The following is an 11,357-nucleotide window of genomic DNA, read 5'->3' on the forward strand; positions in this document are numbered from 1 at the left end:
TCATGATCCTGGAGTCCTGGGATCGAGTCCCACATCAGGCTTCCTGCTCAGCAGGGAGTCTGCTTCTCCCTCTGACCCCCTTCCCTCTCGTGCTTTCTATCCTTCATCTTCTCTCTCTCTCTGAAATAAATAAATAAAATCTTCAAAAAAAAAAAAAAAGAAAATTGTCCCTTTAAAATTCCTTTGTGGGTGGGAACTTACTTGGTGCCATGTAAACATTTGTTTGCTACCACCTATCTCCCAGGGCCAAGCACCAGCCATGCACATGGTTTATTCAATTGATAATTATTAAATAAAATTGAAAGAACCATGATTAGCAGGCTAATTGTTGACCAGTAGTTATTTGGATTTGTCTCCAACACAAATGTCTCAATGTAATCAGGCTTTTTTTGGGGGGGGGGGCTTTTTATTTTATTATTATTATTTTTATCAGAAATCCTTGAAGTCCTTCTGCAGACTCCAAAGAGTCCCTCACTGGTACGACAATTTTTACTCGAAAGCTGGAATCTGAAGCTTTTGCCTCAGGGCAGGGAGAAGAATTTGGCAGACCCGGTTGTATTGTATTATTTTCTTAGCTTCTCTGGCGAGAAGAGGGAACTGATAAAGCTAAAGAGAACTGGTTACCCAAGATAGCTATTCATCAGAGAGAAAAGAACCTGATAATCAAAATAGACAGGTTAAATTCAATATTGAGGGAGAAATTTCTTCATGGCGTGGCATATTGTACTAGATGGTGTCTATGATCTCTTACAGCAGAAGAATTCTTAGACAATCTCTGATCCTCAGAAAATCATGCCTTTCATGACATCCTCTGGCAGCCTATACCTTTCCCCCTTCCCCCCTCCCCCCACTTCTCCTATGTAATACTCCTCTCACGGCTGTGGCTTGCCCCCATACCTCACTTAGTCTGGGCTGGGAGTGTTTCATGTCACTACCAGCCCTGGAGTCCTTTCTTAGTTCCTTTTATTCCTGCTCACATTTCTAAATATCACCTCTTCTTATGATAAAATCAACCAGGCACCTCGCTTATAAAAACTTCTAGCCTATACTCATGGAATTGTAATAAGTAACGAGGCTGTCCCTGGTTCCTCTCCCTCTGCAAGTACCCATAGATTGTGCGTGGATCACTCTCTTTGGCTTAACCCAATCAAAAGCCAGAAAACAAGAGAGCTGGGTGGGTGACTCCAGCCATTGAAGTCAGCCTCTCACAGCAAAGAGCAGGGCAGAAAAGAAATGGAATGGATTTAAGGAGGTGAAAGTGAGGCAGAGAATAGCTAACACAGACCTCTTTTGTCAGGGCAACCTCGAGTCATAGATTTCCACTTCCGATCTTTATTGAAACCCTAACTCATCTTGGTTAAATTTCTACCATGTTTGGGGCACATCTTTCTCTGAAATGTCAAGAATAGAAACATTCTACAATTGCCCTCTCCTTTTTTCCACCCCTGTTTTTCTTCAAGGTCTTACTGAATGGCTACTTTCTTCTGGATTTCTTAAGTCCTTTTACATCTACGACATAAATAAACCTAATGTCTCCCTTCACCAGTATATTAGATTCTCCTTCACATCCTAACTGTCTACTCAACATTGACAAGTACATTTGGCAAATGGTAAGCACGCAATTAACATTTGTCATTTTTATTTTTATTCCTTTTCTAAGCAATCCATGTCTGATTAAAAAAGAAAAGCCTTTGGAATAACAAGGACATTTGTAAGATTAAAAAAACATATATCTGGTTAATCTAATTAAGATTTTAAACCTAACTTCCAGTTTATTAAGAAACAGAGCAGATAGAGAAACAAGTTTAACAACATCACAGAAAAAAAAAGATCAGACAAATTGAGAATGTGTATCACTTTACAGGAAAACTGCTTAGTTTCCTCAACTAGAGATAAAAAGTCAGTGTGGGATAAAAAGGGAGTAAAAGGGACTTTCTAGATGAGGATTCAGCAAACTTTTCTGTAAAAGCCCAAATAGTAATATTTCAGGCCTTATGGGCCACGTTCGGTCGGCTGCAATTGCTCAACTCCAAAAACCATAGATGATACTTAAACGAATGGCATGGCTCTGTTCCAATAACAGTTTATTTACCAAATGGGCTGCAAACCAGATTTGGCTCGCTGCTGACCCTTGCTCTATATTTAAGGAGCTTAAGAAACATGACAGTGTGACCAAGTATACAATGGGCACTTTAAACTCAAAAGTTCTGAATAAGGTATGGGAATCAGGAGAAGAAAATGGAGAGAAGTCAGAGGTTTCAGGGGCCTTGGGAAGCCAGAGATGAAGTCTATGCAGTACTTTGCTAGAGGAAGAGCACACACACAAAGTGACACCACTGAGTGACTATATTTGTTATTTATATGTCTAGTGGCCTTGCTTTCACTCAGCTTCCTCTGACCTCTTCCATGATGGTTCTCAAAACAGTAATGACAGCGCACATCTTTTACACAGTTGCTGAAAAATATAGAAATTTGGACAATGTACTGAAGGGGGCATCTGCTCCCCCACCTATCCTTACCTCTCAAATCCCGTCCCCAGGGTGATGGGTGTGGTCTCTTTATTCCCTTACTCAATCCTCAATATCACCCCAATTCCTTTTTATATCATCAAAAAGAAATCAGTTAAAATGGACTCTTTTCAGAACAGCCGTAACTTATGGAATCCACTGAACTCACAGTTCTGTCAGAAAGAGTAAGATTGGGGGGGGCGCCTGGGTGGCTCAGTCGGTTAAGCATCTGCCTTCGGCTCAGGTCATGATCCCAGGTCCCTGGGATCAAGCCCCGCATCGGGCTCTCTGCTCCGTGGGAAGCCTACTTCTCCCTCTCCCACTCCCCCTGCTTGTGTTCCCTCTCTCGCTGTGTCTCTCACGGTCAAATAAATAAATAAAATCTTAAAAAAAGAAAAAAAATGAAAGAGTAAGTTTAGGACCCCAAATGGTAAAATTTTCTCTCTTATTCCTGCTTAATGTTGACCACAAATTTTAACATCTCTGGGTGTCTTACTCAGTCCAGACTGCCATAGCAAATACCAGAGACAGCATGGCTTAAACAACAAACATTTATTTCTCCCCATTCTGGAGGCTAAAGTCTGAGACCAGGGCACTGGTAGTTCCCATGTCTGATCATGGCCACATATGGATGGCCATCTTCTTGTTGTATCCTGGCATGGTGGAAACCGGAGACAAGACAAGCTCTCCCACATCTCTTCTTATAAGGCCACTAATCCCATCATGAGGGCCTCATCCTCATGACCCGACTACTCTTCAACATACAAATTTTGGAGTGACACAAACATTTAGCCCTTAGCATTGGTTCCTTAGCCCCATTCTTTTTCATTGATGAAAGAAAGAGTTTGAAGTATGACATACTGACAACATCCTTAACATTGACCAGAAACTTTTAACTTCCTGTAATTATAATAAGACCTCACACTCTCAGCAATAACTTAAAACTACACTAGTTGTGCTAATATTTTTATGGAACATTCCTATATGAGAAACAAAAGGATCCAAATTTCTTTAAGTATTCAGAGCAACATGAAAAACATGTCCAAAAAATGTTAAATAAAAACAAGATCAATGAGACACAACTTAGAAAAATTTCATATCTGTGATCTCAGAATTGAAGATGCAACAAAAAAAGGGAATTGTTTCCAAAACAAGGAGAAGCTCTTCTCAGGCAATTGAGAAAATAATTCAACAACATGAGCAATCAGCTTTGGAGGAAATATCCCTTGCTCAATCTAGACAAAGAATGAGAGAGAAAGAATAAGAGAGGGAAAGATAGAAATTATTCAGTCAAAGGAAAATGGAATCAAAATAGTGGAAGAAATCACATCATAAAGTGTTTGGGGCAGGAAACTCATCACTTTTGCCTCATCCATTTTATAATAACTATACATTAACTATTGGTGGTTTTTTTCTACTTATATTTTCAACTAAAGTGAATCATGCTTCTAAAGTTGTCTGTACAGGGTCCATATTGTTTAGAAGCAAAATACTAGGCAAATCTAAGACATAAATGAGTATCTTTAATGATACGTTCTGTTAATTTTAAGATTAGAAACAAATGTTATTATCCATTGGATGAGCTAGCCTTCCATTCTAGGAGACACTGGTGATTCAGAAATGTAATATCCATTTTCGCTTTCCTTCTGTATGTTGGCTTCCATCCACATCTAAAAGCTGGCAGAGTAGGGAGGGAAAACTGAATGGGAAGAAATCAGAGAGGGAGACAAACCATGCGAGACTCTGGACTCCAGGAAACAAACTATGGCTTACAGGAGGGAGGAGGGGTGGGGAGATGGGGTAGCCCAGTGATGGGTATTAAGGAGGGCACGTGTTATGATGAGCACTGGGTGTTATACACAACTAGTGCATTGTTGAACACTAACTCAAAAACTAATGATGTACTCTATGTTGGCTAATTGAACATAATAAAAAAGTAAATAAAAAATAAATAAAAAATAAATTTTTAAAACTGGCAGAGTGTATACACACACACACATTTTAGTTACATGAAAACTTACTGTTTTTTTCTTTTTATTTAAAATCAATTATTAACATACAATGTATTATTAGTTTCAGAGGTAGAGTTTAATGATTCACCAGTTGCATATACTTATTGTTTTTAAGCTTAAAGTGGATGATGTGGTTTATATACCTGTGTTTGGTTTTGTTTCCATGGTTCTTACCTACTCACTTAACGAGGTCCTATCTCAGCACCTAGGTGGCTCAGTCAGTTAAGCATCCAAGTCTTGGTTTCAGCTCAGGTCATGATCTCAGGGTGGTGATTGCAGGGTCGTGGGATTTAGACCCACATTGGGCTCTGCACTCATCAGGGAGTTTCCCTCTCCCTCTGCCCCTCCCCCCCATCAAATAACAAATAAATCTTTAAACCAGGTCCTCTCTCATTTTCACAGCGATTTCCCCATAGCTCTTGATTTCTCACTATGCTCCTGCAGGCCCTCAGTAGAACTTAGCAGTAATCAGTGAAGTCTACTCTCTTTGTAGGCATCATTGTCCTCATCACCTGCAATGACATTGCCCTCCACCAGGACATGGACTATCGTCTCAACGGTGAAATCATTCTGCCATTGGGCTACCACCTTGTTCCAGGGACATCCATGCCCAACTCATCACTCAGGATGGTGTTCTTTTTGCCCATCAAGAATTAGCCAGCCCCAAATCTTCATTTTAACACCTGCTTTATCAGACTACTCTCAGTACCACTTACATTAGTTTCAATCTCCTGAGAAGGAGATGTCAAGACAGGATCAGAGTTGTAAGAGATTTATTAAGGAAGAAACAGGATAAGGTGGAAGAACCTTCAGATTAGAATGCTGATCTAAAGTGATGGAAGGAGAAAGAGAAGGAAGGAGGGTTGAGCAGGAAGAGCTTTCAACTGCTGCATGATCCCAGGATTCAAGCAGCCTGTGGGAATGTCCAGAAGCAAAAGTTCTCTGTTGGAAGAGTCCTGTAATATTTCCAGAATGACCTTGCCTTAAATCTCTTGCCATCCTCACTCAGTAGCTGGGAGCAGCCCACAAAAATGTAGATTTGGCATGAATGTGGCAGTGGATCAAGAAGGACAGCTTGGGGTCATCATTATGCTTCCCACAACAAAAGATCTGTGTGGCATATTTTCACCTTTTTTTTTCCTGATTTTCAAGACATCAACACCACCAAAACATGCCACAAATTTTAGAAGTAAGCCAGATGAAGAAAGTGTAAGTGAGGTGGTATTTTGGAGGTACCTGAAAGACCCTCTTGCATGCATCTGAAAGTCCTTAAACATCTATTTGCCTCATGGACCTCCATTAACCCAAGGTGAAGACAGACCTATTTCCACTTGAATAGTGTGAACATACAATTCATCTCTTAAGGATATTTACATTTTATGGCTGATCTCTCAGTGAACTAAGGGATAGTTAATGTAGAGGGAAAATCTTTAAAAAATAATGACTTTAAAACTAGGGTCAGTTTTGCATTGCCACAAACATACTATCCAACCTTGGGGAAGTTAAATAACATCTGTGGGACTCATCAGGGGTTCAACATTGAGTTAAGAAAACTAAGTTCCTGGGGCACCTGGGTGGCTCAGTTGGTTAACTGACTGCCTTCGGCTCAGGTCATGATCCTGGAGTCCCACATCGGGCTCCCTGCTCAGCAGGGAGTCTGCTTCTCCCTCTGACCCTCTTCCCTCTCGTGCTCTCTATCTCTCATTCTCTCTCTCTCAAATAAATAAATAAAATCTTAAAAAAAAAAAGAAAAAAGAAAACTAAGTTCCTGGTACTATGTTAATTTGAGGGGACATAGTCCCTGTCTTTTAGGAGCTCAATTGATAGAGCTTTGAATCAAATATTCTTTATGCCATCCTCAGCTTTAAAATGGTATTATTTCACAGCTTTTCTTAAAAATGAATTTTAGCTAGTTGGCAGGAAAGCTGTCTATAGCACGTCACATGAAATCATTTAGAGATTAGATAATTTTGTGAAGTTTTGGATAAATGACTATTATCATCAAGGCAAGATTCTCCAGAAATCAGCCATAAATTCTTAAAGGGTAATTACATACTAATTCATTTCTTACTGCTATATTCTAAAATGGCAAAATTTCTAGAACCAGGCTTATATCACCAAGGCTTCAGGATTCTGCCCATCGTATAACAAAATGGTTTTCAGCTATGTCTGAATTCATTTCTCTTTCTCCCCTGATTAGCAACAGAGCATTGAAAAGTAATTAATTTTTCTAAGCTTTGATTTTTTTCCATCCATAAAATGGGGATAAATATGATAGATATCTCACAGGGATAGTTTGATAATTAAGTGAGATACTACATGTAAAATTCTTAACACAGTACCTGTCAAAAGCATTTATTAAATAGTCTATCATTTTTCTCAAAAACTGCTGAGTATTTGCCTGAAGAATCTGATATTTATTGGTTGTATATGTTGTGTTAGATTGGGTTCTCCAGGAAGCAGACTCAGACAGTGATGTGTATGCAGAAATTTCATCAGGAGTGTCTTCTGGATCAATAACTTTGGGAAGTGAAGGAAGTGGAACTGAGCAGAGAAGAGAGAAGGAATCTGAATTGTAATGCGTTAGTAACTAAGACCTTGAGCAAATCCAAAAGGTGTTCTGGAGCTGGGACAACCCTTCAGAGCTCCACATTGACCAGTTACTGGATATACCCTGACCCCATGTACTGGGTTTGACCTTAGAGAAAGCCTTGTGTCCTCTTTGGCTGAGGAAACTTCCAAAGAACAACTCAGCTACTATCACTACCAGCATTGGGGAGAATCAGTCTTGTAGGATAGATCTGGGCAGCATGCCACAGCATCCACTACAATCCCTTTTATACTTCTTAGATCCAGTTTCTTCATATACTAATTTCTTGGAACAGATCTTCCAAGATTCTGGTTGATCTCTTTCCTTAAGGAAATTTGTAAGAGGAAAACTATAGGACCTACCACAGCCACCACTTCTGAAGTTAGTCTCAGGCTTTCCATTGATACTCATCATTTCCCCTCTCTATTATCCATTCTAGATTTCCCTCACCCTTGGCCAGCACCTCTCCAGGTTTAGGGGGCATTGGAGTGGGATAACACAGAGGATCAACCCTCTCAGCCTGTGACTACTACCCTTAACCATTTATCATCAAGATTGAAAACAGGAGAAGAGTACGAAGAGGTACATTCCAGTAGATCGAGTGAGTGCCAAACATATTCTTCCCTGTCCTATTGTGTAACAGCAACCTCACCTCCTTGTGATGATGAAGGAAAGTTGCCTATGCCAGGATAGTCACTCTTTTCTTGCCTGCTGATACCTTGTTATGAGGATCCCAAAGTGATCAGGCAGAAGTTGCAACTTAAAATTTAAAGGAACCGTTTCAGTGTCCCCTGATGTAAATGTTCTCTCTGGAACAGGATCTTTAAAGCCACAGAGCACATAGTTGCAGAGACAGGAAGTACAAATTCCTTAAGTGGGTTACTGGGAATGATGATAAACCCAGCCACTCTCATTTCCTTCCACCCACCAGTTTCTAGCTCATGTATTTGCCCTCTAATACATAGCACCATATCCTGGTCACTGCCTCCAAATCACTGGTTCGTCTCTCTGAAAGATAGTGCCATATTGGAGGCTCAGCTTTAACCTTATGACTGGCAAGTGGGAGAACTGGCAGAAATAGTAGCTAGATGAAGTTCAATAAGTGGAAACTATGGTTTTTAGCCCTATCTAACCATCTGGTTGCAGGTATTAGGAGAGGGAGAAATATCATTATATCACTTTGAGATAGCTACTTTGTGATGAGAAGCATCACATCATTCTGACAGTGATGAATGACCCAGGAGTCTCATACATGATGTTGGCTACTGCCTTCTGGTTTTTCTTATGCTTGGTCCCAAATGCACCACTTCCTTCTTATGATAAATTGTCACTGGGCCCACCCTACCTTCTGATCTGGTGGATCTAACAGAACCCAGGTCATGAGGAGCAATTCTGGCTGCCTATTCACATAGCCCAATCTCTCTGGACTATGCTATTATAGAGAGTAGGAGAATTAACATAGCCATAGAGTAAGATTGTAAATGTGTACACCATTTTCATCCCAAAGTAGATGTGAACTTTTTCTGATTTTCCTTCTTGATAGGAATGAAAGAGGAGTGCATTTTCCATTGGCCACATACAATGTATCTATCTGAAACCCTGTTAATGTGTTTTAATAAACATACCAGACAGTGGGCCACTGCTCATCCTCCAGGATCTGATGTTATAGGGGTCAAAATGATAAATTAGTTCTCTAATGAGGACAACTACCCTCACATCTTTTAGAACTTTAGCCTGATTCTTACCCTTCCCATATTTATTGTTTGCCATGAATATAACAACATTGGATTTTGTTTCTTATTTAATATCTTGGCTAGTAGGGTATTTCAGAAGTTTCCACTTGGTCTCCTCCACTATTCTTAAGTCACAGGCATAAGAGATCAGCCACCACTGAGTTTCTCAACAAATCTGAGAGTTCTCTCACCAGAGAATTCTTTATCACTCAAATAAGCAGAGTGTCTTCTGGGCTCTCCCATGGAACATAGTAGACTAGTGGGTTACAGAGTCTATCCAGTCTAGCATACCAAATTCCCTAAGCCCCTTTTTTTTTCTTACACTAATTTATACATTTTTAATTGGTTGCATATATTAACATGTACTATAAGATTCTTTTCTAAAAAGCATTACATAATAAATGGATACTGTAAAAAGATCTGATTAGTTAAAAGTAACAAGCATTAACAGATACATACAAAACTCAGCCTGATCAGACTGGGTGTGAGCCTGTAATGAAGCATGGGGCACCAGCCTTCCCAAGTGGTAGCCTTCACAGGAGAGAGGGGTGGGGGTAGGGGGTAAAAAGACCACAAGACCGTTAAAAAAATCAGGTAACTAATTAGACACAGATAAACTGTAAACAGTTCTCTCTCCCCAGTGGACAAAAAGAATAAGCTTCTGATGCTGACTCCACACCAGAACGATTTCTACAGCTTGCCTGTTGTGCTGTCGTACAAGGGCTGATGTGGTGGGTGGGTAGACCCCGATGCAGTCATCACAGGCCTGGGCTGGAGTCTGTCTGCTTGTATCAGGGGTGTGTGTGTGTGTGTGTGTGTGTGTGTGTGTGTGTGTAGTCTGCTTGTATCAGGGGTGTGTGTGTGTGTGTGTGTGTCTGGAGTCTGTCTGCTTGTATCAGGGGTGTGTGTGTGTGTGTTTTAGGGTGAGTGTGTTGATGGGGGTTTCTTTTGGCAGCTGGATTCGAGAGATGACTTTATGTTTTGTTTGGAAGAGGAGAGGGGCTTGTGTTGGAAGGCCTAAGTGTGTTCTTTGTTTGTGAAGGACTCTGTGCTCTGCTCTCACTGCCCCTTCAGCAGCTGCAGCTTTCCGCCGAGACCTTGGCCCAGTCGTTCTTGTCCAGCTTGATGGGTTCGGGGAATTCATTGTACAGCTCCACCTCTGTTTCCTGTTTAAGTGCATTCCGTGCAATTGTCTGGAACGCCTGCTCCACATTGATGGCCTCCTTGGCACTGGTCTCGAAGTAGGGAATGTTGTTTTTGCTGTAGCACCAGGCCTGTGCCCACTTTGTGGCCACTTGTCTGTTTTCGAGGTCGATCTTGTTTCCCAACACAACGAAGGGGAAGTTTTCAGGATCCCGGGGACTGGCCTGGATGAGAAACTCATCTCTCCAGCTATCAAGGGTTTTGAATGTGTTGGGGGCAGTAACATCAAATACCAGAATGCAGCAGTCTGCACCTCTGTAGAAGGCCACACCAAGTGACTGGAACCGTTCCTGGCCTGCTGTATCCCAGATCTGCATTGTAACTAGTCTGTCATCCACCATCACCTCCTTTGTCAGAAAGTCTGCTCCTATTGTAGCTTTGTACTGGTTACTGAATTTCTTGTTCACATACTGGTTCATGAGTGATGTCTTACCAACTCCAGAATCTCCCAGAATGATAACCTTCAGCAACACTTTCTTCCTAGAGGTCATCCTTCAAACGCGGCCGCTCCGCTGGGGGCTCCGGGCCAGACGCGTCGCTAGGGCTCCCACCAAGAAGGAAGTACAAGGGAGGACAGGGGCTGAGGAGAAGTTCAAGTTACGGCTCCAGCTGACTCCTCGGCACTCCCCAAGCCTTCCCCTAAGCCTCTTGATAACTACTGCTACTTTCTTCCTCAGTGGCTCTGTCATTTTCAGCTCATCTAGGATGGCTATCACTTTCTCCAAGCTTCTAGGTGTACCTTCTCCATGCCAACCTGGGTGCACAGTAATACTATCTTCTAAAGTTCTTGCCAGTTTGATCCCGTATCACAAGGTGATTCTATATAGATAAACTCTCCATTAGCTAAACTTATATTTCACATCCTACCTTGATCCAGTGTCTCAGGACCCAGTCCCATATGGGGTCCAGATGATGCAAGTACATGTGAGGTAGGTCTTGCAATTCCTTCAACTTCTCTTAGCTGACCCAGAACTTCCCTAACCAAGCTATGTTGTAATTTAACCCTCATTATTGATCTGGCAACTAGGATGGGAGGGTTTGGGAGGTTCTGAGGGGGCTGCATGTGTCTTTCAAAGCAGAGACCTCTGCATTATCTTCAAGCAACAGGAGAGCATTAGCCTGTAAGGTAAACCCTTGATAATTTTAACAATAACCTTTAGTGGGTCACTTATGTAGGTCCAGAGAGTTCAGAAAGATCTGAAGATTTAAGAGATTCAAGTGCATCCAACTCCAACATCCTCATCCCAAGTCTGATGAAAGCCCTGACTTTATAAAGCAGATTTGCTGAGGCTGAAAATTTGACCTCTCCTGG

At 41.3% G+C, this 11,357-nt stretch overlaps 1 protein-coding gene across 1 annotated transcript; it reads right to left on the reverse strand.

The window, feature by feature from the left end:
- Positions 1–9,750: 9,750 nt before the first annotated feature.
- On the reverse strand, positions 9,751–10,671 carry LOC113924834 (ras-related protein Rab-7a-like). Its single transcript, XM_035726221.1, has one exon. It carries the CDS (start codon positions 10,534–10,536, stop codon positions 9,913–9,915), a length of 624 nt encoding a protein of 207 aa, XP_035582114.1. The 5' UTR covers positions 10,537–10,671; the 3' UTR covers positions 9,751–9,912.
- Between the last annotated feature and the right edge of the window lie 686 nt (positions 10,672–11,357).

Source organism: Zalophus californianus, chromosome 2, assembly GCF_009762305.2.
Source record: "Zalophus californianus isolate mZalCal1 chromosome 2, mZalCal1.pri.v2, whole genome shotgun sequence".
NCBI classification, from domain to species: Eukaryota; Metazoa; Chordata; class Mammalia; order Carnivora; family Otariidae; genus Zalophus; species Zalophus californianus.

Coding starts and splice junctions, on each gene's coding strand:
- LOC113924834 (XM_035726221.1), bottom strand. CDS start 10,536: ATGACCTCTAGGAAGAAAGTGTTGCTGAAGGTTATCATTCTGGGAGAT.